This window comes from Leucoraja erinacea, chromosome 15, assembly GCF_028641065.1.
Source record: "Leucoraja erinacea ecotype New England chromosome 15, Leri_hhj_1, whole genome shotgun sequence".
Taxonomy (NCBI): Eukaryota; Metazoa; Chordata; class Chondrichthyes; order Rajiformes; family Rajidae; genus Leucoraja; species Leucoraja erinaceus.
Genome location: NC_073391.1, coordinates 27382066 through 27402726, shown reverse-complemented (window position 1 = coordinate 27402726; position 20661 = coordinate 27382066). Strand labels below are relative to the sequence as shown.

At 40.8% G+C, this 20661-nt stretch overlaps 2 protein-coding genes across 3 annotated transcripts in view; one reads left to right on the top strand and one right to left on the bottom strand.

Moving 5' to 3' along the window:
* Positions 1-20661, top strand: part of shoc2 (SHOC2 leucine rich repeat scaffold protein) — a 76337-nt gene that overhangs the window by 6975 nt on the left and 48701 nt on the right. Inside the window, exon 1 of one of the 2 annotated variants that reach the window (XM_055646958.1) lies at positions 18100-18164. The exons of the other annotated variant lie outside the window; for it this stretch is intronic. The gene's annotated coding sequence lies outside the window, so the exon portion shown is untranslated. Of the gene's footprint in view, positions 1-18099; positions 18165-20661 lie in introns of those variants that run through there. 2 annotated transcript variants of the gene reach the window in all.
* timm8a (translocase of inner mitochondrial membrane 8 homolog A (yeast)) lies at positions 10783-14551 on the bottom strand. Its single transcript, XM_055646959.1, is given in 1 exon segment — positions 10783-14551. A coding segment is annotated over 1 exon segment (258 nt). The 5' UTR covers positions 12529-14551; the 3' UTR covers positions 10783-12270.

The window sequence follows — 20661 nt, the reverse complement described above, 5'->3', positions numbered from 1 at the left end:
CAATGACAATTAAAATTGAATCTTAATCTGAATCTGAATCTGAGACCCCAAGATTCTTCTCTACATCAATGCTCTTCAGAGTCCTGCCATAAACTCTGTACTTATATCCCCCATAACCTGCCAAAGTTCAAACATCTCACTTGCCCGGATTAATTTCATGGCACAAGTTTTACTTGTTTATCATGTCTGAACGTGTTTAGGTCTTGCTGTGTGCAGGTAAAAGCTGCTTCGTTTACTGAGGAGTTGCAAATGAAATTTAACATTGTTCCATTAGCAGTAAGCATCTCACTTTGATCATAAAAGGAGTAAAGCCACTGCCCTGAGTAGCTTCTGTGTTGATGGTTTGAAGGTGTGAGAGTTGACCTCTAGTACCTGCAATCCTCTTCCTTTGAGGTATGACTTTAACCACTGAAGTGTTTTCCTTTTTGACCATTAACTAGTTTTACAATGGTTTCTTATGTTTATTTGGTCAAATGTTGCCATGATTTCTATGGAGTCTCCCTCTCCTTGCTTCAAGAGCAGCTTGTTGACTCGGGTTTGGAACCTAGTTGTGGTAGGATGTAGAGTGATCCTGGTGAGTCTGAAGAAGGGTCTCGACCCGAAACGTTGCCTATTTCCTTCGCTCCATAGATGCTGCTTCACCCGCTGAGTTTCTCCAGCTTTTTTGTCTACCTGGTGAAATTAGATTATTTTAAGGAATATCCCTGGAAAACAATTTGGTGTAGAATATGCAAACTATTCAATTAAAAATGTCAATTCATTCTAGTTGTTGGACAGTTTTTAGTGTTAAAGATGTGGTTTCCTGATATCTTTGAATTTAGGCCAACCACTTCTATATTGGCTATCAATCTTATTAGATATGTCTACATTTTCCTGCAGTATTAAAGAGTATATCTACAAACTCCAGAATTTATAACCTAAATGCATTGTGTATTTGTGCTTGTGAGCAAAAATATCTAAAATGTGTAATCTGCATATAATGCAAGCATTGCCATTGTGAGCAGGTGAATTTGTTGCATGCACTTGTGTGCTGGCAAATAATTATTACCAGAATTTAAAAGGAATTGACTACAGTAAGTTGGGACCTACAATATTTCCTAACCAATGTAATATGCTCCTGAAATGTTCGTCCAAACATTTTGTCTATCGCATTTAAAAACATTGGGTGTTTTTTTTTTGTTCATTGAATGTTATCAGTCTTGGCGAGTGGAACACTTTTTCAGTTTAGTGCCAGCAATCAATCACACGTAGATTATGTTCAACATAACTGATTTTCAGAGCAAAGTCTACATTTTTTTAATGTCTTAACAATGTAAGTTTTTCTCTGCTTACACCATCCATCACAATGTTCTTGGTCGGTTGAGATTGCTATTTGAAACAAATTGGAAGATTTACGTTGCATTGTCAGGCTGCCTCAGAGTTGATTTGTAACAGTTTTTTTGTAGAAGTCTAATGGTCTAGGCCGTCTGGACATTTCATAAAGGTACTGATTTGAGGTGAGAGGTTAAAATACAAACGTTTTCCTTGAACTACAGTTTGGCTTGCTAGTGCATATAAGCAGGTGAAGATTTAAAATGGTTCTAAAGTAACTTTCTGTCATTATCTGATTGTGGCTTGATGGAAAATGTATTGTACTGGAACAGTATTGATTAACAAAACCTTTCAACTTAAAGCTTTTGAAGTGCACGTTTCTGTGTAATGTATTACACAAATTGAGCTTTCAGTAATGTGCTAATGCTTTAAACATCCAAAACATATTTGTAAGTTGAAAGTGCTTTTCTGTGTTGTCATTACGATTTTGGTGAACTATAATAGTAGGTGTGTGAAATGTTTATTATTATTCCTGCCCATTAGAAATGTGTAAACCACTCAGCAAAATACAATTTTGTATTCTGCTATTTGCACCATTTTGTATTGTATTATTTGAACTGGTATGAAGTGCAGATCTGTTGTTTCTGGTAAAAATAATGAGGTGCAGAGTGGAAACTCATCCAGGAAGTGTTTAGCCCGACGCTAAAATTTATTGGGTTTGATGTAGAGCATGCCAGTACAATAGTCCAGCAATATTAGGTTCATATACAAAGTCCACAAGAAAATCTTGTGTCCATCTTGTGGCCTCCTCTACATCATTGATACCAAGTGTAGACCACTATGCCTGGGCCTGCTGGAGTTCCCAGTTGTTAGCCATTTTAATATATTTTCCCAATCCCATACCAAACTTTCTTTCCCCAGTCTCTGTTGTTGGAGTGAGACCACCTGCCAGCACCTTATGTTCTGCTTGAGTAGCGAACAACCCAATGGCATGGACATTGACTCATCTAATCTCAGGTTAGCCTGCCACTCCAATCCTCCAGACATCTCCACAGATGCTGCCTGACCTGCTGAGTTCCTTTAGCATTTTTACTGAATTAATGTAGGCCACAGTCCCCTGTTACCACTGCTGTTCGGTTTGATCATAATTGATTGTAATCTAATTCCAAGTGGAGTTACTTGGGCAATGTATTCATGGATAATTAAAAATGTGTAGAAAATGTACAAAAATCTGACTTAATGCTGTGAAGATTTAATTTTGAGTAGCTGTAAATTTGTAAAAATCCATAAAATCGAGGATGTAATTCGAAATAATTGTAACTGCATGAATACTGCAACTATATTTTTGTGGGAATGGCATTGTCTACATAAAACTGTTTGTTAACTCTGTTTTGGTTTTCTAAGTACAGTAACAATCTGACACTGGTGACCAGTAGAATAGGATCCAAGCCTTTAAGGTCATGTAGAAGTCTAATTTGTCACAAATTTGTTGTCATTGGGGAAAATGACACGGGTCAGATGTGTATGAAAGAACTGCAGATGCTGCTTGAAATCGAAGGTAGACAAAAATGCTGGAGTAACTCAGCGGGATAAGCAGCATCTCTGGAAAGAAGGAATGGATGACGTTTCGGGTCGAGACCCTTCTTCAGACATGCATTGTGCATGTATTACAATGAAATAAACCATTTGTATAACTAGATGCCCTTATTGTAGTATCTGATCCCGCTAATATTTGTTAAGTATCCTTTTACCTCTCTAACCTTGGGGCTTAATTTTAATGATCACAGTGCAGCAAAATCCTTTCTTTATAAAATGATGAAATGTTATATGCTGACATGCTGATCCATCCTAGTGTTAACAAGTATTTAGAGTAAAACTTTGCTAGATAAATTGGCATTTGACCTCAAATGCTTTACCGAGGAAAGTCTCAAAAGATGTTATCACAAATTGACCCAGAAATTTTAGTTTGCAGTGGGGTTTTGTCAGCATGGCAGGAAATCAGTATATATGTATGATTGTGGAAATCTCTAAATATAAGATTAAATGTTGCATTTGTAAACAGCTTGGGCGTGGATGCTTTTAATAAACTGGAGCCTGTGTTTTTCTCCCTGTACACCGAGGGGGGATTTTACATTGATAGTCTCTCTCATCTTCAACGCTGTAAAAGTACTTAATTGACTGTGATGCAAGAATTTCATTGTCCCATCTGGGACACATGACAATAAACTCTCTTGACTTGACTTGATTTTTGTAGCCTGTATATTGGTGTGCTGCAGGAGGCTTGGTAATCAATTTAAGCATGGCAAGCATCCAAAGAGAAGAATGTAACACTTTTTTTAAGACGTTGGTTATTAGATGTGTGCCTTCATGAGAAGAGCTGCAGACCACACATCCTTGATAGAACCAAGACGTGCCTTCCTAAAATCTCTTGGCTTCACTCTGGCTCGTGGTAATACTCACCCAACATTTTTGCTACCTTCATTTTAATGCACTTGTATTCTAATGCACTTTTGGCTGACATTCCACCCTAATGCTCGAGGTTATACAAAACTCTGTGGCTCATGCCCTAACTTGTACTTTCCCGTTCACTCTTCATGTCTGTGTTTGGTGGCCTACATTTGGTTCCTGGTTGAGAAAGATATAATTTTCACCCTGATTCAAATCTCTTGATGGTCGACCTTAACTCTTTACACTCCTGCACCTTTGTAACCTTGCAAGATGCCGTGGCATCTCAATTTATGACTTTTTGGTCAACACTGAATTACATTTTTACTCCATATGTAATTTTGCCTATAATTTTTGAATTCCTTCCCTAAACCTCTTTACTCTCTCCCTCCTTTTCTCCTATTGAGATGCTTCTTAAAGCCACTTTGACAAATTTTTTTGAAAATCTGTTCATATCTATGGTGTAGTTCTATGTCAAACTTTATCATTTAGTTGAAGTAAATTGAGATGTAAAATAAAAACAGAGTATATGCAGTTGTACGTTGTTTGGAAGTTGAAATAGTAATTTATTTTCTGCAGTTCACAACCACGTTATTTATACCCTTCTAGGATATGTTTCTTTTAAAATATACAAAACAGTATTATTGAACAACCACGAAATATAATGCAACTGGCTGTCATATCTTTGGAGGCTAATCACCTTGGCCTCACGGTCAATTTCCTAAGCAACTAACGATAGGCACAGTGCTGGAATAACTCAGTGGGTCAGGCAACATCTCTGGAGAAAAAGGATAGGTGACATTTTGGGTTGGGACCCTTCTTCAGACTGAAAATGCTATCCGTTTTCTCCAGCGATGCGGTCTGACCCACTGAGTTGCTCCAGCACTTTGTCTATCTTTGGTATACACCAACATCTGTAGTTCTTTCCTATTACATCCTAAGTAACTAACCTTGGTTGTTTCATCGAAAAGCCCTTCATTCATCAAGAGGTCAAAAATGGTGCCTAAAGGGCCTGTACCACTTACGCGATTCCTTCGGCGACTACAGGTTAGTAGGCTATCGCCATATGGTCGCGGTGTGATGCCTGTATGGTTGTGGGTAGTCTCCTCAAGTTGCCTAAAGAGTTGTAACATATTTCTGGTTTCCACTGGATTTTGAAATGTTCAAAACTTTTCGGCGACTGTGGGCTTGAGGTAGTTTGTCTTCTCCTGTTGTAGGTTGTCACCAGGTTGATGCAGGCTGTCGCCAGGTGATGTTGGTTGTCGCCGGGTGCTGACTTCAGTGAATTCCATTGGCGACTACCTACGTCAACCGGCGACAGGTACCAGCGACTGAATTATCTTTAGTTGTCGCCGACAGGGTCGTAGCTTGTCGCGGGTGGACATAGGTTGACTTTGGTTGTCATAGGTTGTCGTCTGTGTGGTCGTAGGTGGACACCCTAATGGGTTGCCAGTTGTTGGTAGCTTCCCGTAGCTTGATGACAACTAGGTGGTAGCTTGTCGTGGGTGGGTCCAGTCACCGCTTTTTCAGCCACCTGCTACGACTGACAGTCGCCGAAAAAATCGCCTAAGTGGGACAGGCCCTTAATACTTAAAGACATTCTTCAGAAAATGTAGTTTCTCTTTGTGCAGCATGACCTTGGCAGAAAATGGGTCGGGGATAAAAGGCAAGTTATTATGCAATGTTTAACAGAAACTTATTAGTTGGTTAAGTGACATTAACATTGTCTAATCCAGTACATTTACACCCTGGAGATATTTGGATGGGATTAAAGGGAAGAAGGAAGGCATTTAATAGTTTTCTTTTAATGGAAGAACATCATATTTAGGTAGTAAGAGTAGACCAGTGACTGGATCTTCTGTAACAAGTAACTTTTCAAAACCTTTGCATCAACTCCAGTTGACCGAGTGCAGAAGATTGCAGCTCCAACAAAGAACTTGGCACTATACAAAACCCAGCAGCTTGGTCTGTTGGATTCATAGCCAGCACCTTGAAATACCGAGGTACCATTGCAAGAACTTGACAAAGCTGCTTCAACTTCATTTTCTAAAGTTGCAATTTCCATAGCCTAAAATACAAGGGAAGCAGTTTCATGGGAGTGTCACCTCTCCAAATTTCTTGCATAATCTCGGACTATCCTGAGAGTGAACATAAATGCTGTTCTTTTGTTGCTAAGGCAAATTTCTGGAACTCCCGTCTGTCTGGTACTATTTGGGAGTACTTTTGCAACAAGAACTGCTACGGTTCAAGAAATTAACTCAACAGGCTTGCTTTAAAAGCTGGTCATGAATAAATTTGTGTAAAAGGAACTCAAATTTGATTTGAATGCCTTTCACGAAAATTGACACATAATGCAATCTGTGTAAGTGGATTGAATGTGGAAGTAGGATGTTTTGAGCATTAATGGTTATTGGATTTACAATGCACCAAAATTTTTATTTCTGATAATGTTTCCATTACTAAAATATAAATTAAATAAACTTTGATTTTTAGCCCCTTTTTCCAAATCTGTCATTAACAGTTCAGTGCCATATGTTGGGTAATCCAGTTGTCTGGAGGCAGTCCCAAGCCATGGAGCTGTGATGTGGATGATATCATAGGAAGTGCCTCAAGGTACAGGAGAAGTATCAACCATGCTTCATGGAAAAAATCCTTGAGCATAACAGAACAAAATCCAGCAGCATCCTCTGCAAGAAGATATGACAAGCATTACAGAGGCGATCCTTCAACAACTTTGAATTAATTATCTTGTGCCACATTCCAAATTACCAAAACAAACCTACTTCTCCAAGCTTTGCTGCAGCATATGATCCAGGCATGCAAAGGAAGCATCTTGAGGACTTCTTCAGGGACAGCGATGGCTGGAGGCCCACAGAACCCTGGGCTTTGCTGGAATCTGGCACCGCTCATAACAATTGAGTGAGGATTGGATTTGTAAAATAGCGCCAAGCATGGCGCCTCTTGCATGCAGGCTCAGTAGGCTTTTTCTGAACAATTGCTAATCGAGGGTAGTATGGTGATATTCGACCGGATATGTTTGTAAGAAAATAATTTCACTGTGCATGTGCAATTCGCAGATGTGACATTGAAGGCAAACTATCAACAGTGTCGCCGCCACCTTGTGGGTGAATGATATACAAGATAGATCTAAAGCCCATTGCAAGGACTTGTACAATGGGAATGGCAAACGGAAAAGCAGTAACAGTAAAACACATTTATGGACTGGATGAACGTCCTATTTGAAAATATGTTCTCTCGTGCAGTGAAGTCTGTAAGTCCCGATCAATCGGATCAGCCATCTTTGCACCCACATGTAAAATTCCTTGAGAGACAATTATCAACTCTGAGGGACCTTTATGGGCCTGTCCCTTTTACGCGACTGCAGGAGACTATGCAGTCGCCACATGGTCACCATATGTTCGCGAGGAGTTGCCTTCATGGTTGTGAGGAGTTCCCGCATTCTGCGAATTAGTTGCAGCCTCATTATGGTCGCTGCAAAGTTTTCAACACGAAGAATGGGGGAATCAATCTGAAGAAGGGTCTCGACCCGAAACATTGCCTATTTCCTTCGCTCCATAGATGCTGCCTCACCCGCTGAGATTCTCCAGCATTTTTGTCTACCTCCATTCATCCTGTTCTGATTTCCCCCCCCCCATTCATTCTATACTTATCCACCCCATCCATCCTGTATTGATCCCACCATACATCCTGCACAGATCCCCCCTCCGTCCATCCCGTACTGATCACCCCATTCAACTCCTCTGACATCCCCCACGCTCTCCCCTCACAATTTTACCTACTCCAACCAACACGCCCTACTTCCCCTGCCTCAATCCATAATGAGGCTGCTCTAATTCCCAAATTGCCTTTTCAACCCCCCCCCCCCCCCCCCCCCAACCAATCCATCCATCCCACACTGATTCACACCACCACCCCCCCACCTCCCGACCCTGTTCTGCTGAAAATGTCTTCAGAGCGAACATTGACTATGTTTGATAACGGAATGCAATCAAATATGTTATAATTCCCAATGTTATTATTTATTTTAATCCATAAAGATGGACTAATTAAATTGTGCTCTTGAAACATTAAAACCGCAGTGTTCGATTGTCACTGCTACTGTTGACATGTTATTACAGAATTCATTTTAACGGCAAATCAATGCTCTTAATATGGAGTATCAGTACTGTAGATATTTAATGAGCAACATTCACAACTATACGTTGGATTTATCCAGGTTTTACTTCTATAGTCGGTCATATACATCACAAATGTGGTCAGGAGATATTTCAGTTGAAATTTTAATGTTAATTCTGAAGTGGGAATGATGGAAACAGCCTTTATCAAAAATTTTTTTAAATCTGGTGCATATAAACTGGGTTTCTTCATTGCTGTTCACAGCACATACATCTAATCTGAATGCCCGGTAATGTGGTGTTTTGACCTTTAAACATATTCCCAAAAGAACATTTGCTGCAGTTATGTCCTTTGACCATCTCTTGCCAATTAGTATAATGTTTAACCTGTCAGATCGGTATAGTTGGTTTTGACAGCTATTATCATAATATGCCCTTAGAAATTTCCTTGCAGCCTGTATATTTTGTTGTGGATAAATTATGTGAGAAGTGAGTGTTTCTGTACAATAGCAATAACGACCCATGCTATGGCCATGACATGATAATTTTCGGTCATTCACAGAAAACATGCTTGCGTCAATCTGTAGTGTGCATGGTTAAACATTTATGTTACCATGGTCCAGGTTTTATTGACACAGGTTGATTATACGCTGAATATTCCAACCACATTTTTGTTTGGAAGTGGAAAGAAATAATAGAAATTGCATTAATTGCAATGTGTAAAAAGAGTTGAGATACTGTATTATAATTTTGCTGCATGTCATTGTGGTATATATCATGTCTTGATTGGAGAATATGTTTAGTTTGTGACTTTATTTCAAGCAGAAGTAATATGTGAATGCTTCATTGAGCATAATTCCGACGTAACCCCGCCCTTCGTCCGAGCATATTATTGCACTCGGTGCAAGCCGTCTTAAATGCAAGCAATCTTCAATGACCACCTAAACTGTCATTTGGCAACCTAAAAAGCTGCCTAGGTTGCCTGGCTGGCAACAGGGAAAAAAAGTTAAGTGAGAGCCCTGCTTCATAGTCATCGGGTATATTTGTTTCAGGGAGAAATAGCGTAAGCAACATCAACTCTTTTTATATATTTGTACTATATTTCATTCTTTCTAAGAATGATAGACACAAAAACCTGGAGTAACTCAGTGGGTCAGACAGCATCTCTGAAGAAAAGGGATAGGTGACTTTTTGTGTTGAGACCTTGTGGCTTCCATTGAGTGGAAGCTCCTGTCCTCCCTCACCTGTCAGCCACCATTCTCCAAGGATAGACAAAGCAAGGTAATGGTGTGGATCCATGTTTCTGGCGGGGTGGAACATGGCCCCAACATTCAGGTGTAGTCCTATCAGTGCTTTAACTGGCTTTGTTGGGGGGTGGAGATGGCAAATACCTCAAATCCATTGCATTCACTCTTACTTAAGATGCTTACTGACCCCAGTCTAGGTCCCACAATAATGGTCTTCCGATAGCAGTAGCTGCTGCCGTATATCCTCCTGTTTTGCTCCCCCTTCTGTACCTGGTGATTGGAACAGTCAGATTTAGTATGTGATGAAGCAGGTACGGCCACAGCACTGATGGCCAATGCCAAGAAGTGGAGTAGAAACCTAATATTGCAGAATCTTAACCTTGGGCAAAATTGCTTTTTGGGTTGTTCCTTGATTAGCAAAATAAAGATTTGGAAAAGCGTATTTAAAATTTGATTCAGTAAGGCCTTTCTATACATCTGGAATAAAATTGAATGCAGGTTGTTTTGAAGCAAAGCAATCCGTTTAACATTTTAACATTCATAAACAATTTTTAGTTCAAGTTCGTTACATTTATTGTCACATGCATCAATTGGTACAGTGAGATTTGAGTTACCATACAGCCATACAGATAAAAAGAACACAATACGTAAAAGAGTTTAACATGAACATCCCCCACAGCGGAATCAACGTTTCCCACTGTGAGGGAAGGCAATAAAGTTCAGTCATCTTCCTCTCTGTTCACCCGTGGTCGGGGCCTTTGAACCCTCCGCAGTCGCCGCTATGGACGGCCCGATGTTCAGGCCCTCTCGACGGGATGATCGGAGCTCCGGCGTCGGAACGGATCGGAACACACTCAGCGGCGTGGAGTTTCCAAAGTCTATAGGCCGAGCTAGGCGGAGATTCAACACTGGCGACCCCCGGCAATGGGTCCCAGGCCTCCGCGATGTTAAAGTCAGCGGCTAGAAGCTCCGCAAACCACAGCTCCACGGTGTTAAAGTTAGCAGGCCCAACACTCCGGAACTCCAACACAGGCGATCCCCAGCAAGGCATCGTCCTGCTCCGCGATGGTAATTCAGCGCTGCGCCGCCACTGAAGCTCTGGCCAGTCCCCAGTTGGAAAGGCTGCGCCAATCCAGTTGGTAGGCGGGTCCTTAATGTTTGCAGTTTTGGACCGCTTGTGAGCATTCTTTTCATTCAGCCATTTCAGCCATAGTGGGGACTTGAGTATTGACATCTCGCCTGGTTTGTGATGATTGTGCCTAATGAAATGAAAGTTGAAAAAGTGGATCTGCCATCGGTGTAACAAATTGATAAACTTGACTGAGGGTGATTTTATTCAATGAACATGCTTTGCACAATGTTCTTTGAAGCATCTTGTTTCATTTCATAAGTGATTTTTCTAAAAGGTTGGTAGGATGTTGGGTGACATAGATTTGCAAAGGCCAAGAATTACAAGGAATGGTTAACATTTTTGTAATGAGTTTCTGCAGACTCTGTCATGTTAAGATCAAATTATAAATAGGTTTGAATAGTTGAAATATTGCCAATTAGTTGTTGGTCTACTGGTATGTTGTTTCTACACCAAATAAGTTGAAACCATCTAGTTCAAGATGGAAATGGCAAACAGTATATTTAGGATTCAAAAATTTTTTAATACTTAAGCACAATTTACTTTGTTCATGAATCACAAATTTTGTTGGAAGAGTATATTTGTTGCTTCATTATTTTAAATTATGGGCTTTTTTGGAAATCTATAAAAGATATATGAATTTTACTAAGCCTATTTGTAGGATTTACTACAACTTTTATCTTGCAATAGCAAATTGCTCGGTTTCCACAGAAGATACACAATGCCACAGAACGAATCACAACTTATCATGCATGTTATTTCTGTTTGTAATGAGTGAAGGAATTTAGTTTTAGAGATACGGTGCAGAAACTGGCCCTTCAGCCAACCGAGTGTGCAAGACCAGCGATCCCCTCACATTAACAGTATCTTACATACACTAGGGACAATTTACACATACACCAAGCCAATTAACCTACATACCTGTACGTCTTTGCAGTTTGGGAGGAAACCGTAGATCTCGTAGAAAACCCACGCAGTCACGGGGAGAACGTACAATCTCCGTACAGACAGCACCCGTAGTTGGGATCTACCTCGGATCTCCGGTGCTGTAAGACAGCAAGTCTACCGCTGTGCCACAGTGCAGCATTTGTTAGGCTTATTATTGTTACATGTAATGAGGTACTGTGAAAAGCCTTGTTGTGCTTGCCATCAGATATGTTATATCAGATATACCATACATAGATTCAATCCATTCAAACTCAAATACAATAGATAGAGCAAAGGGGAAGGTACAGAGTGTAGAATATATAAAATAGAAGATACAGTGTGCAGCATTGTAGCACATCAGTTCCTTAGACAAAGTCCAATGGCTTCAATATGGTTGAGGTGAATCGACAGTACCTTAGCTTATGGAAAGATTGTTCAGGTGTGATAATAGAAACATAGAAATTAGGTGCAGGAGTAGGCCATTCGGCCCTTCGAGCCTGCACCGCCATTCAATATGATCATGGCTGATCAATAGAGGAGAAGAAGCTGTTCCTGAGCCTAGCGATGAGAGCTTTCAAGCTTCTGCATCTGCATTGAGAAGGAGGAATGGCTGGGATGGGCCAACAATTTATGTTGGCTGCTTTTCTGAGGCAGAGTGAAGTGTAGATGGAGTCAATGGTGGGAAGTCTCATCTGATTGACTGGTTAATTCTACAACTTTCTGCAATTTCTAGCCAACTTGGGTAGAGCTGTTCCCAAACCAAGCTATGCTTTCTGTGGCATCGGTGTGCATCTGTCACACCAATGCATTGATTGCAAACTTTTTTTCTTTTTTTTTCCATTGACATGATCTGTGCACGATTTTATTCACAAGGTCCACATGCTGAACGGCAGGACACTTGTCCAGTCATGTCCCCATTACGCGTGTGTAAGCAGTGTAATGGTTCTTGCTGCCCAGTCCATGGCAGAGCTCCGGCAGCTGCTACCACATCTGTCTCGCCACTGCCTGCCCCGCTCCGTGCTAGAGGGCAGTGCCAACATCTGGCCTTGCCAGCTGTGCCTCTACATGCCCTACATCAGTCGCTCAAGCTCTTTGAAGGCATCTTGCTCTTCTGGGTATGCTCCAGGCAGTTGAGGATGAACTTGCTGCTGTCGATGAAGCGCTCCACACAGTTGACCAGACAGGTCTCCGTCTTGCTGTCTAGACGTGGGCCTGGTTTGTCTCAGCACAGCTCGGTCAGTCTGTGCATCATCTGCTGGAACTTGTGTTTCTGACTCTCCACCTTGATGAACTGCTGCAGGTGCGGGTCGGCCGCCATCCCCGGGGCCTCCATCCCTGCTCTCTCCCGCCGCCGCTCTGGCCCTGCTCCCACTCTCTGCCGCGGCTATGACCTGTTAAATCTAATTCTGCAGTTGCATAAAGCAAGGTTGATGGGTGGTTGTGAGGAAATACTAGCTACACTAACAGTACACCTACACTAAGACTAGCTCTGTGTCCTTTCCTTGCCTATTTAAGTATCCGACTAAATCAATATCTTCTAAACCTAGTAATTTTATCTAGTTCCACAATGTCTGCTAGGAATGCTTTTTAAATGTCAACCAAAACTTTCTCCTTGGATCTCTATCAAATCTCAAACTTCTTCCTCTCACCTTGAACATATATCCTCTTGCTTTTGTTACCTCTACCGTTGTAAAATAGATTCCAACTATGTGAGCTATATAAGCTTGTCATGACTTTGTTCACCTCTATCAGGTTAGTGTTTTTTTTGTACTCCATGGAAAACAAGTACAGCCAATCCAAACTCTCCCCATAATTTAAATCCTCTAGACAACAGCCTTGTAAATCTCCTGTTCACTCTTTCCATTGTCATGTTCTTGAAGTAAAGAGGCCATTTGTTCAAATTGCATTGTGATAAAAAATAACCTGAAAGTTGAATGCAATTTTGCCAGTAGATTGGGTCAGGAATTGTGATGCAATTGGTGATTTCAAAATTCTTCGAACTGCTTCCTCTCATAATTTTCCGAGGTTATTTGTTGCCTTTTTTCTTTACTTAATATTTTATAAGAACTGTGGGCTAATCATGTAAATACAGTTATGCCAAGTACAGGTTGGAGGCTGGGTATCCTGCAGTGAGTAATTAACTTCTAGGCATAAGTTAGGAGTGTGATTGAATACTCTCTGCTTAGTTTGTTGAGTGTAGCTCTAATAATGTTCCAAGCTTGAAACCATCCACAATAAAGCAGCCTTCTGTTATTGGTATGCAATCCTCAACCCGCCACATCCATTTCCTCTTTCATCTGTGCATATTGACTACAGTTGTTACCTCTTGGTATTCATACACGTAGATTATTTTGTCTACCCCTCCCAAACCCATGTTCACCTAAACCTACCTGATCTCCCGGTTGCTAAACACTTTAACTCCCCCTCCCATTCCCACACTGACCTTTCTGTCTTGGGCCACCTCCATTGTCCAGTGAGGCCCAGCACAAATTGAAGGAACAGCAACTCGTATTTCGCTTGGGCAGCTTACACCTCGGAAAGAAACTTCCCTGAGTTTAATTATAATCAGTGTAATTGAGGATTCATTTTGAAATATATAAATGTTATTTATTTTGGGTAAGTGCCTTGAAGTTATGTCCTCTATACTTGTTCAAGTCTCGTGTCAGGAGTGGTGATCCCGATACCAAATCTCATGAGCATGAGTATATACTTTCCTACAGCCTTGACATTTGGAATTAAAGAATGTTACATCCAAATATAAATTATTGGAGAATTGTTTTAATATCTTAGATTTTAAAAATGTAGTTACCAAATTTTCCTGTAGTTTTTGAGTGACCATTGAAGCTCCACCATGGAATTAAAATCATGTTTCCCATCTACCAATCCGGAAAGCTTTCTTTACATCTAGTGAAGGCACTAACATCGTTCATGTAGGGTACAGAAGCTGCAGCCTAAGTACTTGTTTATAAAGTTTCAGCTGGCTTTTGTTCTATATGACTTTGTTAATGAGATAATTTTCCTTTGGTAGACACAAGGAACTTGTTTTAGTTTTAGAGATAAAGCAATTTTAACAGGGCCTTCTGTCCACTGAGTCTGTGCCAACCAATGATCACCCATGCACTAGTTCTATGTTATCCCAATTTTGCATCCTACACATTAGGGGCAATTTACAGAAGCCAATTAACCTAAAAACTGCACGTCTCTGAAATGTGGGAGGAAACGGGAGCATCCAGAGAAAGCCCACGTAGTCACACGGAGAATGTGTAAACTCTGTACAGACAGTACCTATAATCAGGATCAAACCCAGATCTCTGGTGCTGGCAACTGTACCACCTTAATGTTGGTCCAGATGCTGTTTAAAAAAAATTTAAAAAAAGACTACTGGAGTAACTCAGTGGGTCAGATGGCATCTTTGGAAGAAATGGATGGGCGATGTTTCGGGTTGGAACCTTCTTCAGACTCTGGTGCTTTTTAAAGAAAAAACGCCTTCTCAACTTGTTCTGCCAACTTCATCAATGTGTTCCTTCTCTCTAGAGATGCTGCCTGTCCTGCTGAGTTACTCCAGCTTTTTGTGTCTATCTTCATAAATGTGTTTTTTCACTCTTGAGTCTCTTCTCTCCTGCACCTACTTTAATGTTGAAGACTTAAGAAATATTTTGTACATCTGACCAACCCTGTGGCAGTCTGCAGATTCCACAAAAGACACATCAGAATGCACAGATGCACTGAAAATTGTTTAAGACTCTCATTAGTGTTACGTCTGTTTTTTTTTGTGTGCTGCAAAATGGCAAAAAGCATTTCACTTCATTACACCTGGGTATATGTGAATGTGACCAATAAAATACCTTTGATACCTTTGAAATCAGTGATCCTTGAAACTGGGGACTGCTGAGAGGATGGTTTGTTTGCTTTCTTAATATAAATGAATCGCATCTCATTTGTCTGCATTAAATTGGATCTTCCTTATGTATCTCCCGCACTCCACCTTGTAACTAATTATTATCGCTAGTACTGTCTACTGTTTATTTTGAGTTGACATTTGTACCTGTTCAACATGTCAGTGGTGATTCTAATACCAACATCTCAGGAGCAGCACAACAGGCGCTCCCTGACTTGTGTAATACGTGAGTTACGTAAGCTTGCGCTTAAGTAAATATTTCAAAACTGATGGTCCTGTTTCCTGAATGACCCGTGTTATTGCAACAGGTGGGTGGGGGGGGCTTCCCGTCTGCTTCATGGATATGAAAGTATTGCTTGTTCTCTATGCTTTTCCCCCTATTGCCATGGTTGGTGCAACACTGGGAAGGAAGGTGGATGAGAATGAGGGAGATGTGGGGAACAACTTCTGGTGCACCAGCGAGCCCTTCCCCAACACAACGGCTGTTGTTGTGACTCGTTGTAGCCCCTGGCTGACAGCACTTTCTTCAGGGCTCTGCCACCGACTGGATGTGCACGGTCACCGTGGGGCTCCCTCCCCTCTCACTAGCTATCGCTTCTTCCTGTCGGCCATCGCCTTGTCCCCTTCGCGGATGTCTCGACCTCCCCTGTGTCGCCAACAACTTCCAAGGTGGGGTCTGGGGAGGATGAGGAGGCGCCAGTGCAGTATCTACAACATGAGCTGCAGGAGTAGGCCACAACCTGGTAAGTGATAGGAGTATGCACGCGAGGGAGGTGCTTGGTCGATGGGTAGAGATAGTAACAAAGTCTAGAGGTGAAAAGAACCAAAGGGTATCGTGCATAGTTCCTTGAAGGTGGAATCTCATATAGATAGGATGGTAAAGAAAGCTTTTGGTATGCTAGCCTTTATAAATCAGAGCATTGAGTATAGAAGCTGGGATGTAATGTTAAAATTGTACAAGGCATTGGTGAGACCAAATCTGGAGTATGGTGTACAATTTTGGTCGCCCAATTATAGGAAGGATGTCAACAAAATAGAGAGGGTACAGAGGAGATTTACTAGAATGTTGCCTGGGTTTCAACAACTAAGTTACAGAGATAGGTTGAATAAGTTAGGTCTTTATTCTCTGGAGCGCAGAAGGTTAAGGGGGGACTTGATAGAGGTCTTTAAAATGATGAGAGGGATAGACAGAGTCAATGTGGACAAGCTTTTCCCTTTGAGAATGGGGAAGATTCAAACAAGAGGACATGACTTCAGAATTAAGGGACAGAAGTTTAGGGGTAACATGAGGGGGAACTTCTTTACTCAGAGAGTGGTAGTGGTGTGGAATGAGCTTCCAGTGGAAGTGGTGTAGGCAGGTTCATTGGTATCATTTAAAGATAAATTGGATAGGCATATGGATGAGAAGGGAATGGAGGGTTATGGTATGAGTGCAGGCAGGTGGGACTAAGGGAAAAAAAAGTTGTTTGGCGCGGACTTGTAGGGCTGAGATGGCCTGTTCCCGTGCTGTAATTGTTATATGGTTATATGGTATCAGGCGAGGAAAGAGAAATATTTGATGTTTGTAGTGTTGAGGTCAAACAACTTGCACCTTTGCCATATTTAGAAAATAGTTTTCGTATTTGCAGGCCAGCTATGTCATACATTGAAATAAATCTCTCAGTAGGTTCTCGTGTCAACACGAGGGCATCTGATCTATTAGATCCAATTATCAGAGACAGGAGCATGAACATAGGTATTCCTAAAGGTCTGTACTGTGTTCAAGGTCTTCTCTAGTCTGTTCCAATAATTGGGCATGTTCATTCCTTCAGGGGTTTTATAACTTTCCATGACTTCAGAGTTCCAACTACATTTCGTGGCTTAAATTGAAAAGTGGGGGAGAAAATAATCCTGCCTGCATAATGTTTGATGAATTTTGAAAATATGCTTTAAACACATATAATCCCAAGGTTCAGTGATAGAAGTAAAGGATCTTGATGCTTATAAATCGGCATTAATTGACTTCAACGTTTTTGTGTTAAAGTTGTAGATCTGCATGTGTTTTTTTTTAACATTAGTGAATTTCGAATAAAGATGAAAGCTTTTGCTCAACCATTTTTGTGCAGAAAATCTGCAGAATGCTGGGGGAAGCACATAATGCATGGAATTGCATTGGATGTACAGCACAGAAATGGGCAGGAAAATGTATGTATTCTGTTATGGTGCACTTGATTTGCTCTTCAGAGCATTGCATTGCAAGGAAGCAATTCCTTGCATAACCAGTGATAACTTCCTGAGTCTTGGAGATGATTAATGGTGGCGTCAATCTTATAAACTGGTGTGCAGAATGAATAATAAGGTAGGAGATTAGAGCATTGTCCAGTGCTCTTGATTCCCCCCTTCATGTTGCGGGGTATAATTTTGAATACCAGTGGCAATGCCACCAGCTGCACATGCAGTGTTGTTCGGAGGCTAAAAAGTTAAGTTTTCAGTTGGGGGCCCATCACAAAGCTCTTAGCAGCATACTATGCTTTAAAAGCCTCGGACCAAAATGATTATGACATTTTCCTCTATGACTTGCTGATTCCAATATTTCATGAATAACCAAAAATATAATTGTACTTAAAACCTATGTTATGCATTTCTGTTATGCTGATACATTTATTAGTTTGCTCAACATTTAAGTACAACCCTAATGGCTTTACAGAAAAGTAGCATTATCCTTGTTGCATTTCAGTTCTAGTTTCACACTTTGGATTTGAGTCAGTATGTCCAGATAAAAGCTGCTGTATTTGCATCTTGTCTTTGGACAGATAGGACCATGAAGTGTAATATCTTGAACCGTATTACTGTAAGTGCTTGGTTTTTATTTGAATGATGGCATCAGTCTCCCCCTCCTCCAATGTAATGTTTTTTTCATTCATGTTGTTCAGGGGCTATTTATTGCTTTTTCTATTTTGGTTTATAGCAATGGTTATGTAAATATTTTAATTAATAAATAATTACTAATTGCTCCCTTGATAAACAGATGTCCTAAAAATGGACCCAGGCTGAAATGGAAAAGTTGCTGTTTAAACATTGTAACATCAAAGGTACTTCTGATCTATCAGCACTATTTATTTGATTTACTAATTTGTGTGAAGAATGTAAGATTTTAAGCAGTTTGTGCATTTTAGAAAGATGTAAATTAACATTTTACACTTTAATTAAAACACGGAACATAGTAATGGCTCTGATTGTATTGGTATAATTTGCCGCACTGACTGAATGCTTGTGAGCAGTTAAAGCTTTGAAGAATGCCGGGAAAGTTTCAGCTCTGTGGTAATGACCTTTTAACTGTTCTGATGTGGTAATAAGCATATTCTCTTTCAATAACACTGAATACACGCAGACCCCGCCATTGGCTTAAAAATAAATGAAACACCCAGGTATGAACATTGACTTCTCCAATTTCAGCTAGTCCTTGCTTTCTCCCTCCTTCCGCTCCCCTTCCCAGCTCTCCCACAGCCTACTGTCACCGGCTCTTCCTTTCTTCTTCCCGCCCACCCCCCCCCCCCCCCCCCCCACACATCATGCAGAAGAAGGGTCTCGACTCGAAATGTCACCTATTCCTTCGCTCCATAGTTGCTGTCTCACCCGCTGAGTCTCCAGCATTTTTGTCTACCTTTGGCATTCTGTAAAACTTTCTTCCATTCAAAATGAATGTGGGCAACTTTAGCAACTGGATCGTTCACTTGCTCATCGGCAGACCGGAATCAGTGAGTATCAGTAGCATCCCCTCCTTGCTGGCCATCTACACAGAAGCACTTCAGGGCTTAGCCACCTGCTCTCATCTCTTTAAACATATGACTGTATGGCTAAACACTGCTCCAATGCCATTTATAAACTCGATGACATCGCTGTGCTTGGCCAAATCATGGGTTGTGTTGAGTTGGTATACAGGAAAGAGATGGAACACCTGGTTGAGTGGTGCTAAAACAACAACCTCTTGCTCAAAGTTAACAAGACCAAGCAACTTGAGTTTAGAAAGGGGAAGTCTGGGTGCCACATGTCATTTTTCTTTTGTGGGTCAGCGGTGGAGAGAGTAGCAGCTTCAAATTCTAGTTTAACTTGTTCTATTTGGTTAGTTTAGTGCAGTGATTCTCAACATGGGGCCATATGGAGCCATGGCAAATTTCAGGGGGGGCCACAGAAAAATATTGGGATTTAGGGGTCCACAGGTTCAATGAAGGGGGCCACAGAGCTACCACCCTGTTGGCTCCTAAATTTCAGTTCTAATAAATTTAAATCTATGTAGTTTAAATATTTTTGATGTTTGTGGAATAGAATAAAAGAGAATATATGTGCAATTAATAGACACTGATGTTTTTATGGAAGGTATTATAATATTGAAATACTTTTTTTCCGCTAATAATGTCAGGGGGGGGGACCACAGAAAAATTAAAAGATCCCAAGGGGGCCATGAGCTTAAAAAGGTTGGGTACCACTGGTTTAGTGTTTTGATGCATGTACTGAGGAACAGTGACAAGCTTTTTGTTGCGTGCTTTCCAGTCAGCAGAAAAACTATACTTGATTACAATCTAGCCGTCCACAATGTACATACAGGATAAAGGGAGTAATGTATAGTGCAGGTAAAGTCTGATTACCCTCTACTTCCTTCCGTTAAGCCAATTTTCCACCCAGTTGCTAGTTCTCCTTGGATTCCATGCGCTTTAACCTTCCAGAATAGTTACCTGCTTTGTGGACATATACATGCTCTAAAAAATCCTGGTAATATCACTGAGTGTTATTAAAATAATTTTGTTTTTATATATTATGCCTGTCCTCCTTGGTCATCAGCAAAGAGGACAAAATTCCAGAGTCACTCAGCAGATCAGGCAGCATCTTTGCAAAATATAGATAGGTGACATTTTTGGCTGGGACCCTTCTTGAGAAATTCTGCACTTCCTTGTATCTCTGAAGAAGGGTCCTAACACAAGTCGCCTATCCGTCTATTTTGTGGAGTTTTTTTTGTAAACTAGCATCTGCAGTACCTTATATAAGCAAATAATACACATGAGATACAATTCTGATTTTAATCTAGCAGTCTATAAAAGTGCGTTATAATTTGAAAAGGAAACAATGTAGCACTTTTCACTTTTTTTTTAACTAAGGAGTTGTTTCAAGTCTTAAATCTTCCATTATGATTAATTTCATAATATATCCTCATCCTTTGTTTCAATAACTTTTGGTGAATCTGGTTTGTAAGTCGTTACTGCTGAGTGAATGCTTGACCTGAAATGAGATTTGGTTAGAATGCTGCTCTTCAAAAAGTTTTGAGGTGGCACTGCAGTTATTAAAGCGTGATGTTAAGTTTTGCGTGGTCTCTGTTCTTCCATCTCTGCTTGATATCATTGGTAACCTAAACATAGTGACATTGTCGAGAGAGTGCCCTCTTCTTCCTTCTCTTGTCACTTTCTACTCTTTCCCCAAGCTTTACGAGGACTAGAGGGTGTGAGCTATAGGGAGAGGCCAGTTCATTGGCTATATTTAAGAGGAAGTTAGATGTGGCCATTGTAGCTAAAGGGATCAGGTGGTATGGAGAGAAGG